At 33.6% G+C, this 25,958-nt stretch overlaps 1 protein-coding gene across 2 annotated transcripts in view; it reads left to right on the plus strand.

The window, feature by feature from the left end:
* Positions 1–25,958, plus strand: part of sez6b (seizure related 6 homolog b) — a 335,386-nt gene that overhangs the window by 304,240 nt on the left and 5,188 nt on the right. Inside the window, exons 10-17 of one of the 2 annotated variants that reach the window (XM_073923756.1) lie at positions 3,299–3,495; positions 8,673–8,867; positions 13,068–13,259; positions 15,430–15,624; positions 15,823–15,861; positions 15,957–16,065; positions 18,104–18,203; positions 25,834–25,934. In XM_073923756.1, coding sequence (XP_073779857.1) covers positions 3,299–3,495; positions 8,673–8,867; positions 13,068–13,259; positions 15,430–15,624; positions 15,823–15,861; positions 15,957–16,065; positions 18,104–18,203; positions 25,834–25,911 — 1,105 coding nt within the window. In that variant the 3' untranslated portion in view covers positions 25,912–25,934. Of the gene's footprint in view, positions 1–3,298; positions 3,496–8,672; positions 8,868–13,067; positions 13,260–15,429; positions 15,625–15,822; positions 15,862–15,956; positions 16,066–18,103; positions 18,204–22,894; positions 23,807–25,833; positions 25,935–25,958 lie in introns of those variants that run through there. The other variant, XM_068213721.2, reaches the window with a different exon arrangement.

Raw genomic sequence — 25,958 nt, forward strand, 5'->3', positions numbered from 1 at the left:
AGCTAACTCTGTAAAAGCCAATGTCTCCCTTTGCATTGAACTGTAAGCTTATTACATTAGGAGGTGGTGTTTATGTTCTACATTACACATGAACTGAAGTTTAAAATATGATATAACAGTGGACCACTGCTTTAAATGTCATACTTGTTGTTTTATTTTTGTTCAAAGTTCAAACAAAACTCAATGCACACATATACATTTAGGTTCTATAAAGATATATGGATGAATAAGAAAATAAAATACTAATAAATAATAGTTTTACACAAAAAAATTAAGAGAAGGAAGGATCACATAAAGAAGTGTCCACATAAAGGCTCCATCTTCACTATGTGATCTGAAACGGGTTATCAAGTAAAACATTTCAGTACATTCTCTATGGTATACAGTTGAAATCAGAATTAATAGCCCCACTTTGAATTTTTTTTCTTTTTTCTTTTTTAGATATTTCCCAAATGATAATAGTTTTCTCCTGGAGAAGGTCTTATTTGTTTTATTTAGGCTAGAATAAAAGCAGTTTTGAATTTTTTAAACACCATTTTAAGGACAAAATTATTAGCCCCTTTAAGCTAAATTTTTTAAATAATTTACAGAACAAACCATCGTTACATAACTTGTCTAATTAATTACCCTGACCTGCCTAGTTAACCAAACTGACCTAGTTAAGCCTTTAAATGTCACTTAAATGTCACTTAAGCTGTATAGAATTGTCTTGAAAAATATCTAGTGAAATATTATCTACTGTCATCATGGCAAAGATAAAATAAATCAGTCATTAGAAATGAGTTATTAAAGGCAAATAATTCAGGGGGGCTAATAATTCTGACTACAACTGTATCGTAATTTTTGTGTAAAAGTTGTGTAAAAGGTCCATTGCTTAAAGGTTGGATTTTTCATGCACCCGAAATCTGTACACACAGAAATCCGCAGAATTTTAGCCCATCTTTGAGTGTACTTACTTGTGTAAGTGTATGTAAATCAGTTTTAAAGAATTTAAAAGTTTTAATATCAGTAATATTATTGACTAATATAAACAAATTCATATGATTTATTTGCAATACAGTATTTTAAGTAATATTTCAGTTTTTTAGTAGATATATTATATGAGAGACTTGCTTTGTTTACCAAATAAAGTGGTAATCTTGGATTTGCATTGTAAACATTAAATGACAGTTAAAAGAGTATCATTTTTAATTTCATGTTTCAAGTTTATTTACTTAATAATTTTGCATAAATCTTCTGATTTTTTTACAAAATTCTTCGCAGAAATAGTAAAACAATTCCAAAAATTCTGTCTGGCCCTACTTATTTGGTTTTTTTACTTTTGCAAATTTTGCCACGGGTTTCCTGTGAAGGTTTACAATATAAAATGCATTATACCTCCTCGCAAACCATATATATATATAGTTTGTGTGTGTGTGTGAGGCATAATTTAAACATGCTGTCTTCATTTTGCTTGAATGTAACCATTCTGCCTCGTGCTGCAGCAGAACGGAGATGATTAATTATTCGCCTCTCCTCAGTAATGACTTCCATTACTGCCCACTTGTGATTAATTAGTGACAAGATAGAGTGTGTTTGCCACCTCCCTGCCTGACTGAATCACACTCCCTCCACCAGTGGCTGGACACACATACTGGTTTTGGTGTGTACTTGTGGATGTACGCTGTAATAGGCATCAGTATGTCTGCATTTTGTGGGTTATGGCTATTATTTGTGCTGGAAGTAAAGGATGGTGATGTCAAGGTAGTGGCTTATGTTGACATTTTGACTGTAAGGTGAGATTTTTGTGATCTTTGTGTGTGTAAAGCTGTCGGGATTTTTTAAGGGATTGCTAAATGTTGTGAAGGTCAAATGTTCCCTATGCAATTGAGAGGCGGGCTCAGATTCCCCTCTGGTTTTATAAAATGCAGCTTTCTGATTTTATACTTGATATAGTGTAATACTGAAGTATTGATGGGTGGGAGAGACAGGGGGACTGAAAAATACCAACACATATTTTTTTAATAAATATGAGATATTTTATTTAATTTAGAATTTGTATTTTATTTTATTTTATTTGGTCATTTTTATTTATTTAGTTTTTTGTGTATTTATTTATTTATTTATTTATTTATTTTTTACATATACCACTTTCTTTCTACTAAAATGTAATTAAATTTAATAAAATAAAATGTAATAAAATTTTTTATTATTTTTTATGTGTTTCTTTTTTATTTATTTATCTTTATTTTTATTTATTTATTTTTATTGTTTAATATACACTAATTTCATTCTACTAAAATGTAATGCTCAGACATATTTTATTTTATTTATTTTTATAAATTAATTTTATTTTTATTAATTTTATTTATTTTTTACTTTCATTCTGTTAAAATGCAATGCTCAAACATAACAGTAAACACATTTATAATGGTGCCAAAGATTTCTGTTTCAAATGATATATAATAATCTTTTAATCAAAACTATCTGAATATAATTCTTAATTTTTTTTTCTACAAAATGAAGCAGTAGGTTGTTAAAGTAAAATAATTGTGGTAGTTATTATTATTATTATTATTATTACTATTATTATTATTATTATTATTATTATTATTATTATTATTATTACTGTTATTATTATTATTGTTATTATTATTATTATTATTATTATTATTATTATTATTATTATATTAACTATTTTTATTGTTGTAGTTAATAATAATTGATTTTATTTAAATGTGATGTTCTCATATATGTGTCAATTTAACCCTAGTGTATAAATTAAAAACACTCATACAATTGAAATTGCTAAGAATTTTGATATATCAAAATCAAAACAATGTTCAAACGAAACTGAAGACTTTGCTTTAGACTCAAATTAAAATTGTAAAAGCTATAATAATTTCACAGCATGTCCGTAATGGAAACACTCATGAATTTGCTGCAGGGGGGCTGTCAAATGTTCTCTCTCTTTGGCTCCTGAAAATCGGGAAACTGATTTTCCAGCTATTTCTAAACATTAGATAGGAGGAGTTGTTTCTCCCACTGCTGAATCATTCACTCTTTATAGTCTGAGTGAGATGAATGTGCTTTGTGATTACATGGCTATCAAAACTATGGCCAAAAATGTTTGACAAAAGCAACAGGGAAACATTAAACAGCAGAAAATATTTCATTTGTGGCAGGAACAACAAGAGCAAAGTGTTGAGACCATAAAATGAAGACTAGAAGAGCTCAGGAATCTGCCGGAGGAGAGAGGTGAGTCTCTGAGATAGTGGATTAGTGTGGGATTGACCTGTTGTGTATTTTCTGTTCACAGTCTCCACATGGGAAAGAATGACCTGCTGACTTTCTATGATGGAGATGACCTGACTGCAAAGATACTGGGCCAATACAGCGGCTCACGGCCTCGGTTCAAGCTCTACACCTCTATGGCTGATGTGACCATCCAGTTCCAATCAGACCCTGCTACCAACATCTATGGCTACAACAACGGCTTTGTGGTGCACTTTTTTGGTAATAACTCACAATACACATTCACAAATTCAAATTTAGGGTTAGGATTAGGATTAGGGTTAGGTTACTAACACTCATAAGTGTCAATATAAAAATTTTAAAGAAATTCCACAAGAATGCATCAAATTGATCCAAAATAGCCATAAAAACATTTCAACTTTATGCAAGAATTCCACAGTAATTAATACTCTTTTAATAAATTCCTCCTTTTGAACTTTCTTCATAAATTAATTCCAAAAGAAAATATCATCTTTTCCACAAAAAAGAAAGCAGCACAGCTCTTTTCATGTTGAATGAAATTAATATTGCATTGCAATATGATTTTCTACTCATTATTTTCTGTAAGATTAAAAAATTGATGTCTGATAGCAGTCCATTAAGTTAATTTTTAATAATGCATCAAAAAAGGTTTGAAGTAACATTAACATAGTAAAGTGAAGAAATGCTGTAGAGAAGTGCAGTTTGACTAATGTCATTAAATAAAACTGTATTGTAATTTTAATAATAGCAGCAACAACAAAAAATTTGCATTTGAAAATGAGTCTAAGGCACTCGAAAAGTGCGATAATTATTTTTAAAGCCTTTATTAACATGGCTATTATGTTAAAAAAAACATTTTCAACTTTATATACATTTTTGTGAATGGGAAAGCTTCCATAAATTTTAAAAGTTCCAAATAGTACAATAGAATATATATATATATATATATATATATATATATATATATATATATATATATATATATATATATATATATATATATATATATATATATATATATATATATATATATACATATATATACATATATATATATATATAAATTATATGTGGAAGAGAACAATAGTGCAATTTTATAAGTGAATGCACTTTTGCATTTTTGTCATAGTTCTGACCCTCATATTGGGCCCTATCATACACCCGGTGCAATAAGAAGCAAGATGTATTGCTATATTCAGTCCAATGCAACCTTAATTTTCCCATTTTCCACCACATTGTTTAAATAGCAAATCCATTTGCGCCACTTTGTGGACTCATGGGTGTGTCTGTCTAGAAAAAAAGGTGTTAAGGCGCAATGTTGGCGCGTTGCTGTTTTAAGGAACTAAAATAGACTGTGCAATTGACCAGCTAAAAGCAGGTCCAGGACCATGGGGCATAGGAATAGGATATGTGTTTGGATATAAATCAGTTTTTGACCACACTTTGTTATTATTGTTAATTTATTCTTTTGCTGGAAATTAAAACTGAATTTAGAAATATTTTTTAAATCTTTGCACTTAACTAACAAAAATAAATATGTTGGCTAATTGATGTCTTCAGTTTCCTTATCCATGAAAGAAAGAGAAAGTGAAAGTAAAGGCTGATTGGAGGATGCTTCTTTATCCTCATGCTGCAGAAGCTCCGTTGAACTGTTTTCTCGATAGAGAAGCATTCAGTTTTTCCACTTACAAAGTCTGCCATGCCCATGTGAATAGCAAATGTGCCATGATATGACACAAAAGGGTAAAGGGGATGAGACTCTGATTGGTTTATTCTCAAAACACATTCATAACCAAGAATTAAGCACAACCCTGTTAAGCCTCCTTTCTACTGCACATGACAAACGTCAAGCGACAGACCGGAAGTCATTAATTTGCAATGGAGAGTAGTCCGGGAGTTGCGTAGAGTTCTGATCATCTCTGCATGCAGAAAATTCCGATCCGATTTGAGCTCCTGATCCATTGAAAAATTTGAACTCCTGCGAGTAGACCGTATGCGACCGGCTAACCAGATGTGATGTATTTCAGTGTTGTCCAAGCAGGTCCATGCATCCGAGATGAGAAATAGGAGTTTTTTTGTTCTTTTTTGATTAAAAAAAAAGTCTATATTAAAAAAACATTTCTATTCATAAATGAGTAATAAAAAATATGATTTTTTCATGTTGTCTCGACATTTCCTCCAAAATTTCTGTGAGTGTCTAGTATTTATTAATTCAACCATAGTGAACGGACAGAGAATAAAGTTTTGCTTTCTTAATAAAGCTTCTCTCTCATAGTGCGCGACAACACTGAAAATACTGTGCGGCGGCCACAAGCAGGCATAATCCGACATTTGTGTCCAAATGTTGTGTGCAGTGGAAAGGCCGCTTTAGACCATGTGCTACGGCACAGAGAGTATTTTCACATACTTAAAATAGCGAAAGTGCATTCAGACACGAATAAAGTAATGCTTTTCCACCCTGCGCTTTAGACTTTGCACCTAGCTCGTTAAAACAGAGCCCATTGTTCCAAACTTGACTTTCTTTTTTAGTTAAACTATTTGTTGTTTTGCACTAGACGCAACTCGACCGAAATTTAAATACAGCCATTCAGAAGCACAGATTATGTGTGCACTCGCTTAATCTAATTAATTTAATACATTTTAAACCTCTTTAACATTATCAAATATACATGCTGAATCACTGATATTTGTTGGCTTGCACTGTCACAGTTCTAAAATTCAATTTAAGTTAAAATAATAGTCATGTTAATAAGCGTTTTATGATTTACTTATATATTACTTACTTTTTCAGTGCTTTATTGGACTTATGACTTCATAGTCTGTTGATGGGCACTAATTATCTGTATACACAAAATTTATTTAAGAAGCACTAGGGATCCTCAATCTCAGTGTGATGATAGGTGGTGTGGAGATGAAAGAGGGAGAGAGGAGATATAAAGCGAGAGCCACAGATGGTTCAGCCCTCACCTTTCCTGGGGATAAAGTGAAGGTCATTCCATCAGCTTCTCCTGGTGGCGAGCGCACCACATCAGATAACATATAATAAGTTCAATTCAGAGGGTTGGAGGAATGCAGATGATTCGTCAAGCAGACTGAAATGGACTGCTTTTCTATTTCCTCCATGCAGAGCAGAAGGATGATTCTCTGGCAGCTCCTGCAGGTGCTGCAGATTTGGCCTTGCAGAGGCGCTAACAATTACACTGCATGTTTGTAGTCATTAGCCACATTTGCCGGGTGCCTTGGCCCCTCCAGATCTGCCATGCTATGAATGGACAGCAGCAAAATGCCTGCCAGCTGTCAATTCACATTTTTAATCACAGCCAAGCTGATTCCTAGCATTTGATTTATCAGTCATTAGACGCAACACCTGTGGTTTGTTCAGAGACACGGCGAGTAACAAAGAAATCATTTGCAAGCATTATTGAACGTTCTGTCTTTCTCCTCTTCATTCTTGCTCTGCTAATCAAAATAATCTTGTTGTACTTCATAGAAAAGAAAATCACAAACAAGTACTCTTTTCTCCAACACTTTAAAATAAAGGTTCCAAACAGTGATGGATGAATCAATTGTGGTTCTCTTAGAGTGTTAAACATTTTATCATTTAAAGAACATTTTAACTGTATAGAATCTTTTGTGAATGGGAAAGCTTTCATAAACTTTAAAACTTCTTAATTGAACCATAAATAAAAAAAATTATAATTATAATTTGTTTGTCGAAGGGAAATATAATATTATTTCACAAGTGAATGCACTTTTTAAATTTGCAGTTTTGTCATCATTTTCTGACCCTGATATTGTTGCAAATTCGACTTTCTTTTTTTTAATTTAAGCAATTTGTTGTTTGCACCAGACGCAACACAACATATATTTAAACACAGCCATTTAGAAGCACAGAATAGTGCACTTACTGCACTCCAACGAAATGGTAATGTTTATAATCCAATTAATACATTTTAAACTTCTTTAATATTATTAAATGTACATGCTGAATCACTAATATTTGTTGGCTTGCACTGAGTCACAGTTCTAAAGTTCAATTTAAAACAGTTTTTTTAAAGATCTGAGGTAAACTATCTGCTGCTGCTTTCAGTAGTACTCACATTTTTAGCATTTAACACTTAATAAAGCACATGAGGTGTAACTGAGGTAATCATTGTCAGTTTATCCTGTTGTTCAGCTGCAAGAAATGAAAACCATTTCTAAAATATGAATTTCAGATGTTGGTTAGAATAACAACTCCTTTTAATATGTAAAATTTTTATTTTATTATGTACTCCTCGAAATAAAGGTGCGCGAGCTGTCACTGGGCTGGTACCTTTTCAAAAGGTACAAATTTGTACCTAAAAAGGTCCATATTATTACCTCAAGGGTACATATTAGTACCTAAAAAGTACAAAGGTGTTCCTCTTAAATTTTTTAGGTACTAATAGATACTTTTGAGGTACTAATAGGGACCCTTTAAGTATAAATGCGTTCCTTTTGAAAAGGTACCACCCCTGTGACAGCTCGTGTACCTTTTTTTCTGAGAGCGTGTGCTGTGCCCGTTTCCCGGATCTGTCATAGATTAGTAAAGACGCAAACCCCTCACTGGTTGACTGCTGCACCTTAAGCAGACCTCCTAATTCCAGCAGCACGAGGACTTTATGATTGTTTATGAGCATCAAAAGTGGCTGATCTGTTCGGTGAAATATGTGACTGCGTGTCATCACTGGTCTTTCATTTCGTGTATCACACATTTTATGATGTAGCGTGTAGACAGACACACAGCGCAGTAAAAAGCTGAAATGGACGATTTCATTCTAAAACTATTTTAAGGTGAAAATACACTGGTGTAAACACAACCTAAAGCCACGGTCACACTAGAGTTTGAGCTTGCAAAATCCGTACAGCGCTTCGAAAAGGGGCGACATTAAACAATATAATTAGACATTTAAAAAACTAGCGGTTGCTCCATATTTTAAATTTCTGTTCAGAAAGGTCATGTTTTGATCTTTAATTGGTCTCACACAGTCATGTGATGCAGTTTTGCAAGTCAGAGTTCACCAAGCTTGAACTTTCCAACACGCCTACATTTCTGGTCTGACGCATTCGCATGTGTATGAATGGAAGTCTATAGGGCGAAAAGTGCAGTGTGACTTTGGCTTTAGTTTGAGTAAATGATCTTGTTACGTCTTCCAGAAGTCACGGAAATGGCTTGAATGGAGAGAAATTGAGACATTTGTTAATTTTTTTATGGTTTAGTAATATTTCTGGGTCGTGTGATATCTCTGACTCTGACCCCAAATGTGTATTTATTCATCACTATAATGCACCCAAAGAAAATACTTTAAAAAGGTCTGAGGTCTGTTTTTCTATAAGAATTTTAAAAGGGATTTTTAGCAAAGGATTAAGGGTTAATAAAATATTCTGCTTTGCAGAGGTTCCTCGTAACGACACATGTCCAGAGCTTCCGGAGATCTCAAATGGCTGGAAGACCACATCCCACCCTGACCTTGTGCATGGCACAGTCGTCACCTATCAGTGTTACCCTGGCTTCGAGGTGGTGGGCACCGAAATGTTGATGTGCCAATGGGATCTGACCTGGAGCGGAGACCTGCCCAGCTGTGAAAGAGGTGAAAACGTGCACGCACACACACATTCACAATGATAACCACTCTCTCTAAAATCCATTTTCACCCCACTTCCAAACCAGCTCGCACTGCCTATTGATCAAGAGCAATGCTGTGCTCCACAACTAGATGAGCTTTTGAATTCCATTTGAGGGGGGAATTTCGCAAGTGCCTTTTCGCCTCGATCCCATTCAAGGACAGGCGAGGAGTGAAGGATGGCTTTGTGGGTAATCACTCACTTTTCTTTCGAGGGCGACTTCAGGGATGAAGCAGGCGCTGTTTTCTCTTCACAGTCTCTGTGCGTCTTCTGTCCAACAACTCTTTTACAAATATGATTTCTGTCATTATGGAAGAGAGATTTTGTAACATTTTGAGATTGTTTCATCAACAAATTTCAAACCAGCTCAGCTCCGCAGCCTTCTTTCATAGACACTCCAGTCAACTGTGGTAAAGTTTATTTTAATAATACAATTCATACACTCAGATAATTCAAAGTGGTTTAAATAAAAAGGTGGATCAATAAAGTAATCAACTATAATAAGAAGAAACAAGAAAGAATAAAAATGCTTTAAAGATTAAAATTGTATTAAAACAGGTTTGAAAAGAACAAAAAGGAAACTGTACATAAATAGTGTGATCTGTTCAATGTAGCAGTGTTCAGTCACTAAACTAATATGTTTTAAAGAGCACATTTTACCTCTATTACAAGACGTGAGATAAGACTTTGGTGTCTCCAGAATGTGTCTGTAAAGTTTCAGCACCAAAAAAAAAACCATCAGATTATTTATTATATAATGTAGAATTTGCCCATTTGAGTGTCTGGGTAGCTGGTTTTGTAGCATGTTAAACTGTTGGGTTTATATCACTCCAATATGACTATACATACAGTTTTGTCCAAACAGCTTACAAAAGTTGATTTTCATCATAGGACCCTTTAAGCCTTAATTTGAATGTACACATACAGTATTGCTATTAGAGCACATCTGATCATTTCTGGAAGCTGATTGATTTTACTACAAAAATGTATTTTTTTCTTATAAAACATTGTTATTTTAGAATACTTGTAAATTTTTAGTAGTTTTGTGTAGCTAGACCTCAGACTAACAGTTGAGGAACTGGAAACTTTGGCCACATTTAATGGTCAACACAGGTTAACCAACCAATCACATTTCGTTTTGTGCCACATCATGTTTAGGGGTGTGTAAATGTCCACAAAATAACACATTATTCATAAACATCAACAAAGGCACATATTCCAAATTATATGGAGTTAACTTGTTAACAAAGTTTTGACAGTGGAACCACGCCTTACTCTGTCTCCTTAACCAATCATCTACTCCTTGAAATGTTTTTAACGACGCCCTATCAGTCTACCTACCTGTTCACTGTTTATCCTCTTACTTCCCTTCCCCTTTATCCCACTGTTCCCTTACTATCCCTACATCCCTACAATAAAGCGTAGGTCAGAGTGTGGCGTAGTCCATGCTGGTGAACTGTCAGCAAAACACAAAGGAGTTTTTCTCGTTTTGAATTTCAGTTCTTATTTTGGTGATGCATTTCTACATACTGACCTGAGATGACAGAAAGTGCAACCCATTAGTTTTCTTTGTGACAAAATAAAAACCCTTAGACATCTTTTAACAATTTTATGACATGAATCTTGCATAGTTTTAAGAATACTGCAAATTAATATATCTCGCATTATCTCACAGTTGGCATTTCTGTGTGGAGGTTGCAAGTACTCCCCATGTTCACAGTTTCATTCGGGTACTCTGGTTTCCCCCACAATCCAAAGACATGCGTTATAGGTGAATTGGGTGGAGAAAACTGTCCATAGTGTATGAGTATGTGTGTGTGTGCGTGTGTGGGGGAGTGTTTCCCAGTACTGGGTTGCGGCTGGAAGGGCATTTGCTACATAAAACAATGCTGGAATAGTTGGCAGACATTCTGCTGTGGCGACCCATAATAAATAAAGGACTAAGCCGAAGGAATGGAATGAATGAATGTTTCCAGGTGAACTAGTTCAAATTCTTGCACATTTGACTGCCAGAAATGCTGTATATTTAAACCAATCAATGGACAACTTTGAATCTCCTATATATAGTATTTTCAGAGAAGTGTCATTTGCATAAGTGTGTGGGCGGTGATTGGCGTGAGGATGAGACTAAAATATTAGTTACCAATGGATTTTATGGTGCGCAGAATAAATAAATGGATGAAGCAGGCGCCATTTTTGCTTCACAGTCTCTGTGCATCTTCCTCTCCTATGACACCTTTGCTAACCTAATTTCTGCCATTTTGGATGATTTTTCATTTCTCTGCACGCCTCCTGGTGAGATTTGGTTAGTGTCCCGTTGGCACACCAAGTGTTTTATAGAAGATTTTCAAATCAAGTCAGCTCTGCAATATACTTTTGTAGTAAAAGTCACTCCAGCGCTTGAAATGAAATCTGGCCGCCTGCCTTTTGTGTTGCCCAGACTTGCTCTGTGTGAATGTGTAATACTGCAGATATTCGTCACAGACATGACCCCAGGGTCCAGGTTCTGCCGCTGTCCCTCACAAAAACAGCAGGCCCAAAGCAGCAGGGACCGTTATCCGGTTCAAAGCTTCCCTCCCGCCACGCAAACATCATTAACTCAGTCGCCTCTGCCGTCGCCTCTTCCTGCCCTTCCACTGCTGAGGAGCGAATTGGGTTTGCAGCTGGGCAGGCTGAAGCAAACTAATCTTTTTATTATACTGCACCGTGTGTCCGTACACTGCCCTGAGATCAAAGTCGCTTGTCCTGCTTTCCTCACACTGTCTGGATGAGATGAGCTGCGGGTCCTGGCACTCTGATTATATGGATCCGCGTGTATGACGTGTGATGTGAAAGAGAAACCAGAAAATATACTATAAAAAACATACCTCAAATACATTGATATTTGGAAAGAGGTGTCTGCTAAATGCAGAATTTGTACTGTAAAACACGAGCAATGAAAGATGTTAAAACATTGTCAACCAGAAGGGACAAATAATGTGCTCTGATCCAAAGGGCATTTTTCGCTCAGTAAATATTTGTACTTTAGTCATTGGTGCCACCTGCAGGTGGAAAGGAGAAGTACAATTAAAAAAACAACAACTTTACCTTACCTTTTAAAAGATCTTAAATAAATTCCAGTGAAAAATGTAAATCATTTAGGCTTGAGTTAATATAGCATATAATATCATATTAAAGTACTTGTTATCTATGATTGCTTATTTATTACATTATAAAACTATTCAATTCTGATTCTATCTATCTATCTATCTATCTATCTATCTATCTATCTATCTATCTATCTATCTATCTATCTATCTATCTATCTATCTATCTATCTATCTATCTATCTATCTATCTATCTATCTATCCATCAGTAAATGAGTATTAAAGTAACTGGCATTACTTTATGAAAAAGTATTGAAAAGGGCTATTTTCTTGGAAATTTTAAAGTAATCAGTACTTTCCATGCAAGCACAGGATGTCAACATGGCGTCATATTGACGATGTACCCCAACATACCCCAACGTCCTGGGGATTTTGGATTTTGTTGTGAAATGAAAATCGGGTTCATGTCAGAACCCAACATTAAGCCGACGTCATTGTCCAATGTCCAACCTAAAATCAACCAAATATCAATGTCTAATCATGTTACACTTTGATGTTGTGTAGATGTTACTATTATGACATTTATCAGATTTTGGTCACTTTTTAACACAACCTAAAATCAACCACGCTGGCTAGACATTGACTTTTGGTCACCTGACATCATGATCTATATTTAACTTAATATCAACATCTTGGTGTTGTGTGCCTGCTGGGTTACTGGTTGCTTAAAAAAGTAATCTGATTACATATTTCATGTTATTTGTAATCCATTAACCAATACACTGCCTACAAATACATAAACAACGATTTATTAACTGTAGAATAATTACAGTTTGATCAATATACAATGACGTCTTTATAGTGCAGCTTACCTTATAAACTATTAAAGACGAGCCATCGAAACATTAACGAAACATTAACATTCATTTCATTGTAAAAAAAACTGAAGTAAAGTTATGATATGAAACCTTAATATAACATGTTACATTCAACAGCCACTCTATTATGTTTGAGGATTATTTCCAGCTACTGTATGTTTTTATATATAACTCTGTGACGTGTTGTTATTTGTGTACTAGTGCTGTCGTGTCCAGACCCGGGCACAGTAGAGCACAGTCGCAGGGTGATGTCGGGGCCGCGTCTCATCGTGGGCTCCACTGTCCAGTACATCTGTAACAAAGGCTACTCGCTGTCAGGAAACAGCCTCCTTTCTTGCTACCACAGAGACTCCACTGGCCCCAAGTGGAGCGAGAAACTGCCCAAATGCATCCGTGAGTGACATTTACACACCTAGAGGAAAACCATCTTAAAATAAATGTATTACTATCTTGTGTTACTTCTTTATAAACATAACTAAATTTGTTACTTAGGTACTTCTTAAAGAAAGCAATGTGTTATGTTACAATTATGTTATTGTTTTCTTCTGGGCTGTGATTGATTGCTTGTAAATGTCTGTTTTTCACAAATATAATGGCTTTTAACACGTAAAACTGAAATGTGAAGTAAAAAAAAAAGCTCAGGTTGAAACGAATGTAAATTCATGCCTGTAAAGTTAAGGTTCAGCTCAAACAAACCTTTCCTCACACCTGCATTTCTAGATTACGTGAACAATATGATGCATGTGAAAGATACTAGTTAACTAACTTCAACACTGACTATTCTAAAGTTTTATTGTTATTATTTATTTTTAATACTGAATGTTTTATAGAAGTGAGATGAGTAAATCACATTCAAGCCACAATTACAGTAACTGTTTACACATCGTACACAACACATCTGTAAAAACCTATTTTTTAAGTGAGTTAACCCGTTGCCTTGAAATTAAGTAAATGAACTATGTGCATACTTAGAAAAAGTCAACTTGAAGGGGACCTATTAGGCAAAAAACACTTAATAAGAGGTTTGAACACACTTAGGCAAGAGTCTGAGAATATAGTCAGCCTCTAGTAGTAAAAATTTATTTATTTTATTTTTTATAATCACACTTCATAAAAAAGTCTGTAGAAACACTTTTATTGACCTTCTCCATTTATACATGTCATCAGTGAGGAAAAGCCCCACCCATTAGGGATGATATCTCTCTCTGGTTAGCATAAACAGCCCTAAGTGAGAAGCAGTCGTCCACCTGTGGTGACATACCTGTGGTATGTGGTAACACATAGGCTTTTATAGCTTCACACTTTTTTGAAAAGAGGGCTGGGTCACAATCTAATTAGAATTTAAAGTGAACGACACAGTTTGGGTCATAGCCTAAAAGGGACAATTTCAATAAGATTATAAAAAATACTTTATGTGGTATTTTGAGCAGAAACTTCACATATACACTTTAGGAACACCGAAGAGTTATTTCACTTTTTGCAAAAAGAAGTACAATAAGTCCCCTTTTAATAATTCCAGTAACACTTTATTTTGATGGTCCATTTGAGTATTATTGGACTGTCTACTTAATATCTGTTGATATGCTCCTTCAACAGACATTTAACTGACTTTGCAAGTACTTGTCAACTTACACTAAATTAATATAGTGTACTAGATTATACGTAGCCTTAACCCTAACCCCAAGCCTAACCCCAAACTAACAGTCTAGTTATAACCTAGTGAGAATTAGTTGCAATGTAACTTTAATTCAACAAACGGACCATCAAAATAAAGTGTGGCCATATTTTCTAGTTACAACACTTTTTTGTTAGTGTAAAGCAACTAATTGCTGTTTATAATGTACACTTATTCCTAATTTCTCTCGACACGAGGACTAAGAGCTTTTTTCCTGGTAATTAAAAAGTAGTCTGTACTTTACAAGTTGCTTGAGAGTAATCAGGTTACGTGTAATGCGTTACTCCATACACTGCCTACAAATACATAAACATAATGATTTGTTAACTGTATAATAATTGCAACTTGGTCAACATGCAATGAATTAATTATAGCAGGGGTCACAATGCTCCTGGAGGGCCAGTATCCAGCAGATTATAGCTCCAACTCTTATCAAACACATCTAAACAAGCTAGCCAAGGTCTAACTTGGTATTCTTGAAGGTTTTAGGCAGATGTGATGTGTTGAAGCTTAACTCTGCAGCACACAGGCCCACCAGAACCAGGTTTGGTGACCTTTGCTTTATAGTGTAGATTACTAACTTGATTGAAGACGAGCCATCAAAACATTAACGAAAAAGTGCACATGTAAATGTGTTCATTTTATTTCTCATACTTTATTTTACAGCGTCGTTGTTTCAGTGTTACTAAACATTTCATCACTGAGTCATATGAATTAAGTACATGTATATACTTTGTGGTTAAAATAAGCATAAGTGTTAGATTCAGGGTTAGCTGCATGAAGTTATGTATAACTATTGTTTATCTTTATCAAACTACAGTACATTGCATTGCTAACTATTCCAAATTTGTGACTGGGTGTGTCTATTTGTATATTTGTGTTGTACAGCGGATTCGTTTGAGCCGTGCAGGAACCCTGGCACTCCGGCCTACACCATCCAGAGCTCTGAGAAGCACGTGTATCAGGCTGGAGAAACTGTACGCTTCTCCTGCATGAATGGGTACGAGCTCCAGGGCGAACCTGTTCTCCGTTGTGTCCCCGGGCATCCTTCCAAATGGAGTCATCCACCGCCGCTGTGCAAAGGTAGCCTGTGTGTTTTGCAATGCTCATGAAGCGTGATCTGCATACTATATCATTCATATAAAGGTCTCTTTCCTGTCTGTGGTGCATGTTTATTTATTGATGCATTGTTTCTCTTCAGGGAAAGGAGTGTTTGTTTTGAATAATTGGTATGACAAGCTACATTTTCTCATTTGTTAAAAGCTCTCACTTTTCCCCCAGCGGTAACACTGGAGTACATTGATGAACGCCGGCTGGATGGTAAGAAGCTTTGCATCTTAAAAATACACATGAATTTGTTATATCATGTATGCAGATGAATTTGTATGTATTTGCTGTACTCTGTCCCCATTTAGTGGCCAGTGCAGACTTCAGTATGGAGGGGGCCAGTGTGGCTGTGTCCATTTTCATCCCTGTGGCCGTAATCATAATTATCATCTTGTCAATATATTTCTACTTTTCAAGGTAAGTTGCACTAGTTGCTTCAAAAAGGTTTTTACATTTATTTTAAACTTAAAGTATATGTATAGAAAAAATATTGCAAGTATTTATTTTTCTAATATGTTACAATTAAAAGGCCATGAAACCCCCCTGTCTCAGCAGGGTGTTTTCACACCTCCAGTTTGAAAAAAGTCAGGAAAGTGGTTGAGTCCAGCTTTGTTTAGGTGGGAGTGGTGAGTGGCGAAAGAGAAGGATTTGCATGAAAAGGGGAGTTTCAGTATGAGCACTACAGCTGATTTTTACACTGGCAACACAGACGTAGGTGAGATAGACAGGGATTCGGAGAGCAGCATTTACAGCAGATCTGAGACCTGTGTGGAAGTGGAGGATTTTTAGCCCACAATATTGTAGTGATATAACTGTAAACTTAGTAACTAAATCATTTTGACTAAGGTATGTCTTAAAAAACTGAAAGAGTACTGCTGACGATACTAACTTTGCCATCTGAATATAAACAAAGAGATTCTTACCAAATCCGTGGAAACAGGACAATCAACACAAACTGGAACCGCATTTTTTTTAAAGAAGACAAGTGGCAAATCTGGATTTCCCCATTTCCAGATGTTAAAAGCTCTCTGGTAAAAAAAAAAAATGTTCCTTACAAACATATTTTTGTCGCGTGTTAGCAGACCACTGTAATTCACACATGTGAGTCCACACGCGAGCAGTACTCTCATAGCTGAATATGGAAACAAAACCTTTGTTGCAGCACATCAATAAACGCTACACTGACGATACACATCTCCAAACATTTCTTGTTCTATTACTTGTTTGAATTATGGTTGGCAACACAACACGGCGTCTCTGAACATAGGTAAAAACAGTTTTCAAAGCCATGTCATCCATATTAATAAAGTTGCATATTGTTCACAAAAGATGATTGGTTTGAACCAAGTCTTTCTTATGAATTAATGAACAGATGTGCTGAAAACTCAATAATGTCACTATGTGCCAGCTGGTAGAGACAGCCAATTTCCACTCTGGAATTTACACAATGATCTCATTGTCTTGACATAGATTCAAAATTTCTTTTTAAACTGGAAGAATGAATTTGTTCTAAACAATGCAAAAACAATCAATTTCCACTTTTCTGTGAAATATCTGTGTCCTTAGTGTTTTTAGCATCTTAAAACATATATATATGACTTTCAACATCTCAAAAAATGTGTTTTAGTGTTTCGAGACCGTTTAAGTTGTTATACATTTCTATAGACAATTCTGAGGGGCAAAAATTAATAATGTTACAAAATATTTTTTAATTGCTTATTAATAGTTTTACTTTTATGTATTTTCAATTTTGATAATTTTGTCATTTGTCATCTCAAAGTAGATTTAGTTTGAATTTTAAATGTTTTTGGTTAATTATTCTATATTACTTATTTATTTATCCTGCACTTATCCTTATCCACTTATCCTGCACTTGCTGCTATTGCACTCCTGGTTAGACCTAAACTGCATTTTGTTGCCTTATACCTGTACATGTGTAATGACAATAAAATTGAATCTAATCTAAAAATCTAATCTTATTGTATTATTTCATAATATATTCAAATGTGCATATACTGTTATAAATAAAAATATTAAAATATGAATACATGCATTTTACAATATTACTGTTTTTGAATCAAATAAATGCAGCCTAAAAGAATAAATAAAAAATGCTTTTTCATTATAAACCATTAAAATATATTATATATGTTTGCACTATATAACAAAATATCAAACCAAGTGTGACTTTTCACACTTTGTACGTCAAAAATATTTGGACTTAAAAAATTTGATCTGAAGTGTGAATTTTTCGAGGAACTAAATTTATTAAGTAGAAAAAGTAATCAGCCAAACGACATTAGTAATGACAAAAGGTTGAGTACCTTGTGGCTTGACATTTTATTAAGGAATGCAATGACATTTGTGACACTGGCCAATTATGAAGATTACTTCAAATCTCTGTCCTTCAGTTTAAACCAAAGCAGATGAATTGCTGTTGTATGTTTGCTCTCAGGGTGCAGGGAAAATCTCTCCGGATGTCCATGTCAACGTCACCACAGTATGATCACATCAGAGGAGAGTCTGCTTTTGAAAACCCCATTTATGAGACCACGGTGAGTAAAGCAATCTCCTTCTCAATTATAATTAATGTTGTCAGTTGATTGAAAAATAACTTTTTAAATACAGCATTCAAATAAATGATGAAACAAAAAACACAGTATATTTGTAATATATGTTTATCTTTTTAAAGACTGAAGACCAGCAGCACTGATACTAATAAAATCTCTAGGACATCAATATTTCTAATATTTAACTGCAGTGACCATAGCTATTCAACATTATAGCAGAATTGAGAGCTATCAATTTTAACATTTATTAGACTTAAATTAAAATAACAACAACTTATTCGAGTGAACTGTACACAATCTTGACAAAAACTTATTATAACAGGGGTATCCAAACTCGATCCTGGAGGGCCGGAGTCCTGCATATTTTAGTTCCAACCCCAATTAAATACAGCTTTAATTCAACTCAAGCTCTTTGTTCTAGAAACTTTCAAGCAGGTGTGTTTAAGGAAGTTGGAGCTAAACCATGCAGGACACCGGCCCTCCAGGACCGAGTTTGGACACCCCTGCATTATAAGAAATCATATATTTAAATATCTGTGCCTTTCAGCAAGTAGAGCATATACAGAAATTAAAGGTTTTTAAAATGTGAGTCATACCAAATACGTATATGCGTGCGCAGTTTTAAAGCAGTTTTAACAAGCATGTAACTGACATACCAAAATTACTATAATAATTTATAATAAATACCCTAGAATTTTATAGCATACTATGGTAAACTACTTGAATTAAAGATCCTGTGTAGTGCTTTGAAATTTGCATTATTATTGTATGTTTGACGTAATCTCAACTGAAACATTAAAAACGGTTGGGCATAGAGTCGCCCCTCCCCTTTAAAAAACATCCAATAGCGTTTTGTTTTATCACAGCTCTGCCAGTTTTTTTTAGCTCAAGTGCATCAAATGAAAAACAATTGAGAAGTGTCTTAAAGGGCAGAGTATTTGATTGGTCAATATTTGATGAAAAAGATTAAATGAGAAACTGATGTATGAGACGTGAAAAGAAAAATCAGATCCATTTAGGTGGAAGTGACAAACTGCAAACTTTGGATTTTTATATCAGATTTATATTTTCTAAACCAATGGTCTCAAACTCAGTTCTTGGAGAGCCACAGCTCTTCACAGTTTAGCTCCAACCACCTTTAGCTCACACCTGCTTAAATGTGTCTAGTAGTCTCAAACACCTTGATTAGTTGAATCAGCTGTGTTTGATTAGGGTTGAAGCAAAACTGTGCAGAGCTGCGGCCCTTCAGGAATCAAGTTTGAGACCTAGGTTCTAAACATAAATTTTGTCACTAGCTTATAGATATCTTTAAAACTAGCACACTGATGCTGACATCTAAAAAAAGTTCATATTTTACAGAATGGGATTATATTATAGATGTCATTGTAATGCAAAAACTATAGTAAAATAAACAAATCACCCTATACTGTATTAGCATTTCTACAAGCGTATATGTATTATGTAAAAGGATAAAGTACATCCAGGCAGTTGCTATCATAGAATAGAGCCCAACAGGCTAATTATATAAGCTTATATTAAGCAAAATCAAACAACTGGATGTACTTTATCCTGTTTATTACACATCTACTTTCTATAAAACATAAAAATTAGACACCAATATTGTTTTGAGCCATGATAGTTTATTGACTCTTTAAACAAATGCTAAGCTGACAGAAAAGAAAACGGCTCAATGGAGCAAATAAGCAGCAAATTAGTCATTCTTTGATCTAAAAGTCTTAATGGTTTATTAATAGTGAGAATTTTACTTTAAAATAAAGTGTGATCAAAACAAATATGTAATTATCTTATAACATATTCCCACCAATGGCATCCATTTGTGGTGATATTTCATGGCAGGACTGAGAGGTACTGATGTGTTCAGTCCTACAGGTGCACATCTGCACTTTGAGCACCATCTGCGCTGCCATATTGCGGGTTCATTTCTGTTATCTAATTAGCTGTAAAGTGGCATTCTGGAGTTGAAATGAAGTGGCGCACAGAGCCACGCCCTCATCATCTCATCATTAGCAATCACAGGATTAAAAACCAGAGAGGAATTGACATGGTTAACCTCATTATCGTAGAGTCTGCTGGAGTATCACCTGTACCGTGTCTGCTTCACCTGCTCTCATTGTTCTATACTCACTTTCTACTCTTTTGAAGCAGAAGTGATGCTTTACTGACATCTTCATATTTGCTCACTTTCATGACTTTTTTTGGAGCAGAAAAGGGGGAAATAATAGTGCCAAGTGAATGTAGATGAGCTTTCAAAATTACTAGAAAATGTAATTTGGTCAAAAGACATTATAAAACTAGGCATTGTGAGTTTGTAATACAGATCTTGAAAGATATTATAGCTTTAAGTGATAATGATCAAATTAAATTTCAATTTGTAAGTTAGTAAAAAGTCTGTTTGCATCTATAATTCAGAGGATTGGGACTTTTTTTTACTTTGTATATTTATGTATATCTACAGTGCCCAGCACAAATGAATACATCCCTTACAGATCTCTCCGTTAAATTAATGTTTTTTATGGGATGCTCACAGTGCAAATACTTTAGTTTTGTCAGTACCAACACCAAAACTAGATCTAATCTACAAAACAACTTAAAGGGCATCTATTTAACCCTTTTTTCTAAGATTTAAGATAAGTTTTTGTGTCTCCAGAATGTGTCTCAGAAGTTTTAGCTCAAAATACCCATCAGATTTGTTTTAGTATTACCTTTTTAGTTTTTGCACAGCAAATGTGACAGGATACACGTTAATATCCACTGCTGTATGAATATCTGTTCTATTAATTAACAAAATTAAACCTGATTTAGGTCCACAAACCAGGATTGAAGCATCTTCTTTAATAATTGTACTGACACTATACGGCTGTGGTGATCAATTACATAGCAATTTTACCGTTTTTATTACAAACATTAACTCTTTTAAAAACATTTAAACTTGTAAAACTTGATCACATTTGATGAAGATTGATCATCACAGTAATATTTGATTGATGATCACAGTAAATATTGTTTTAATCCCAGTTGCTTTGTGCACATCGTGTTTTGTGGATATGATTATACCCATTACTACTGGGGACATGTTAATACCCGTCTGTCAATCAATTGGGTGGACATGGAAACCGCACTCCTACGTCATGTTGTGTCGACCTCAAAATAGGAGGGATTTGGATCCTATTTTAACGTCAGGAAATTTTAAAAAAGAGACTTATTGTGTTTCTATCACTCCAATATGACAGTGTACACACTATACTTATACAAAGTTCTGTCCAAACAGCTTACTTAAATGATTTTCATCATACTGTAGGTGCCCTTTAAGATCAGGGCCAAAAAAATTTTTGCATTCAAATGAATATGTTGAGAGTAAAAAAAATGTTAATAAACAGGAAAAATCCTTAAAATCTGACATTCTGTCATATATGTGTTATTTACTTTTCTTACTTTTTTTTTTTTTTTACAAGTAAGCAGTTTCAAGGCAGCTTTTTGTATGTATTTATTAGGTCTATGTTTTTTGTTTTGTTTTTGTTTATTATTGAACAGTGCATTGTTAAGTTTATGTTTGACACATAACATAATTTTAATAAAATATTAATCATAATTTTTATTTAAATAAACAGGAAAATCAAGAGAAACATTAATATAACAAATTTAGTTAAATTTTTTTAGTTTGTAATTTTTTATTTTATTTGTATTAGTTTTTTGCAATAACTTGTTTGAATTTAAATGTATTATATTTCTGTTCCTAAAGATGTTCTTATTTGAATGTATATAACTGTTAAAAATAAATAAATAAATAAATAAATAAATAAATAAATAAATAAATAAATAAAATAAAATAAAATAAAATAAAATAAAATAAAATAAAATAAAATAAAATAAAATAAAATAAAATTGTTTTGTTTAAATGCACCAAAGATTGTGCTCTATATCAGAAATGCCCAAAGTAGGGCCCGTGGGCCAAAGTTGACCCATTGTAATCTTTGATTTGGCCTGCCATTCCCACCTGAGAAGAGAATGAGAAGGATGGAGAGGGTTGAGGCGAATGCCGTTAAAAGCCATTATTTCTAATTTGACTAAACCTTTTTGTTTTTTTTTGTTTGTTTTATTGCTGAGCTACAAAAAAAGCAAACTGAAATTAAAATTTTAATTAAAAGTAAATGTTGTAAAAAAAATTTAAATCACCAAACTGATCAAGCAAATCAAGACAAAACTAGTGCAACTCCATTCTGTTATAAATGAGATTGTTTTTTGTTTTAACTGTAATAAGTTCATTAAAAAAATGTAAAATGCTGTATTAGTTAATATAAATCAATGTTTTCTACTTTTTTTAAAATATTCTTAAATAAATTAAGACATTAGTCATGGCAAATATATATTTCCCTTCGGCCCACTAGCCTCAATCAAGTTTGGTTTCTGTCCCTTCATAAGAAAATGTTTGGGCTCTCCTGCTCTATATTCACTGACAAAAGTTTAAAATTATATATTATTTTTTAAAAGGGGGTGTACTCATTTATGCTCATTTATGCTGAGCACGTCGATAACAAAATGTGCATTTTGGGGGGCTTTAAATTATCCCTGTAATTGATCTAACACATTTAAACCTACATTATCTTGCTCGCTTACTTACATTTGCACTTTCTCTTTGTCTTTTTGCATCCCTGAAGAACAATGAGGTGAGATTTTGCCTGTCGATACTTTTACACTGATACATGGTCTTTTTTCCCTCAGCCTGCTGTGTCTAGCATGTGTTACACACACATTATTCACACCTCTTATGTGCTGTGCTGGTGTCCCTTCAGATCTCATAACACTCATAACCCATTCACTGCCTGCATGTACTAAACTGATCCATAACAGTTATATCCCCTAGGGATGTGTGTCTGTGTCAGTGTGTGTCAGTGTGTGTGTCTGTGTGTGTCTGTGTGTCTGCGTGTGTGTGTGTGTATGTGTGTGTGTGTGTGTGTGTGTGTGTGTGTGTGTGTGTGTGTGTGTGTGTGTGTGTGTGTGTGTGTGTGTGTGCGTGTGTGTGTGTGTGCGTGTGTGTGTGCTTGTGTGCATGCATCTTCTTCCATTAATGCCCTGAACTCATGTTCTTGCATTAAGTGTGTCGAGGATGATGCAAACAGAGGATCATAAACCCCAATGACAAGTCTTGATCTTCAAAAGATTGTGTTTACTAAAAGCAGAGCCTTCGAGTATATTGTGCTGTGGGCATTTCATTTCATTTCATTTTAGTTTTTTTTTTTTTTTTTCATTTGTGTTCTTGATTTGGAATTGTCTTTCTCCTTAAACATTAAATCGCTTTATAATACTCAGTTCATGTTCTGTGGATGCCCACATCAGCTAGCTAGCTTGCTGAAGAAAGGAAGGAAAGAACGGACAAATGAATGAATGACCTTGCGTTTCATATTAATTTTTTTTACATTTTAAAATACTTGTAATAATTTCAACTTTATTTTCTGTTTGTTCTTTCATTTTTTTATTTTTTTATATAACAACAAAAAAAGTAGTTAAAATGTAAATAAATACATGTGGGAATAAATGCAAAAAAATTACACTTCTAAATAAATACATATAAAAAATAAAAATAAAACAATATATTAAAAATAAATAATTGGGGTTTCATAAAAAATACTTTTAAGAATAATTTAGTAGTTTACTTATTTGGTTTGTTTGTTTGATGTTTGTTTGGTAATAATAATATTTTATTTATTTATCTATGTACTTATTTATTTTAGTCGATCAATCATTTTTGCAGGTTTGGGTCTTAAAAATGTTCAATTAATATAATCACATTATCCAAATACAGGCAGTTAAATCTATTTTAATCACCTATTTTAATAGCTCTCTAATGAGCAAATCCTAAACAACAAACCCGAAAATGCCTGTTATAAGAGGTCATGGCAACCTTTCAAGTGAGTTTGCTCTGCAAAAACCATCTCTGTCAACAGTGGTTTTATTAAAGTTGCAGTACATGGAGTTCTTACATATAATGAATGGGAAAAAAAACAAACTAAACTTTTAAGTCAATTAAACCAGTTGCTGGTCAGATATAATGTAAAACATGCATTAAAACAACTAAAACTGTAATTCATTCTGAAAGCAACTCAAAAATGGTCTAACAGCAATAAATAAGAAGTATCTGAATAAAATGTGTTCTTTTATCAGTTATTATTCTACACTTTAAAAATAAAGTTTGCTGTTCACATTTAGAATCAGCTGAAACAATACAATTCTTGAGGATTTGTTGGGACAACTTAATTGTTTTATGTTCAGTCCACTTCAGTTTGTAAAAATTATAAAGTTCATTTAATTCCTTTACGTTGTCCCAACACAAGTCGATTTTTACAGTGTATATAACACTATTCTTTTACATTTTTGGTAGATCCATGTTTGACTGAGATTATCACTGGCAAAATATTTGTATTTCATGATGTGATTTTTTTTCTTTTTTTTTACTGAAATCATGTATCGTGTTGGGCAGTTAGAAATTAAAATATTTACTCACCCTGAAATGCTACAAACAGATATGATTTTTATTTTCTGTTCAACACAAAAGAAGATAATTTGAAGAATGTTGAAATCCAGTATGACATTCATACCTGTAACACTTTACACTAAATTTTAATTAGTTAATGTTAGATAATATATTTAACATGTTCAGACAATGTGCGATGCAATTATTACAGTATTTATTATCTTTGTAATGTTAGTTCATGAAAATTCAGTTTGTTGTACTTCATGTTCACAAGTGCATTAACTAATGTTAACAAGCATGAATTTAAGATTTTCTTTTCAATAATAGATATATTTTTTTCTTTTTGGATAGTTAGGGTAGAATTTGGGCCAATAGAATTGGTTTTTTTGTTTTATTTATTTTTATTGTATGCACGCCGCTCGGGTCTCATCTCTCCAACTCACCCTCTTATTGTTTAAACATTTTGTGTCCTGTTTGTTGTCTGTGATTTTCAATAGGTTTTTGATTGTTGAAATATTTTTTGTTCTATATATAAACATATTTTTCACTTATTATAACTATCTTTTGTAAATAAAACCTACTCTATTGCATTTAGTTTTTCGTGGTATTTTGTCCCTCACTCGTTGATATTGTGTGTTTGTTTATGTGTTTCATCCAAAATTAATGTTACTCTCCCCCACCTTGACTAACCACCTTTAGGATTGTAACAAACACATTAATAAATGTGTTATTTATTAATATATTATTAAATAAATTTAATTAATATTGTTAAAAATGATGTACTAGTGTTATTTATTCTTAATTCATTAGTAAATACATTAACTCACTTTAACCTGATTCCAAACTGTAATCCGCGTTTTAAATGGTTATAAATAAAATAAAATGACTGCCAAACATTGATATGAGATCTTAATTAACAATTAACTCCAGAATTTAAATGCTGTTTTCACTCCTGGAACTTCATGTGTTCTCATGTCATTTCCTAAATTACAAACTTATGCTTTTTTTTCACCAAAACCACCCAATGTTTTTTCCTCCAACCTCCATCATGTTTCCATTGCTGATATTAATTTTATTTTAAGTTATTTTCATGCTTAAGCTGCATGATATTTTTGATTTGTACAGAGACCTATGATTCAAAGCAGCCACCAGAGGTTCTCTCTAGGATTCTGTTGTAAAGAAAGAGCCTGTAAGGAGAGTTGATCAGCACGGACAAAGCCGAGAAGGTCTGAACCGCTGGATTTAGAGCA

This window comes from Danio rerio, chromosome 15, assembly GCF_049306965.1.
Source record: "Danio rerio strain Tuebingen ecotype United States chromosome 15, GRCz12tu, whole genome shotgun sequence".
Lineage (NCBI taxonomy): Eukaryota > Metazoa > Chordata > Actinopteri > Cypriniformes > Danionidae > Danio > Danio rerio.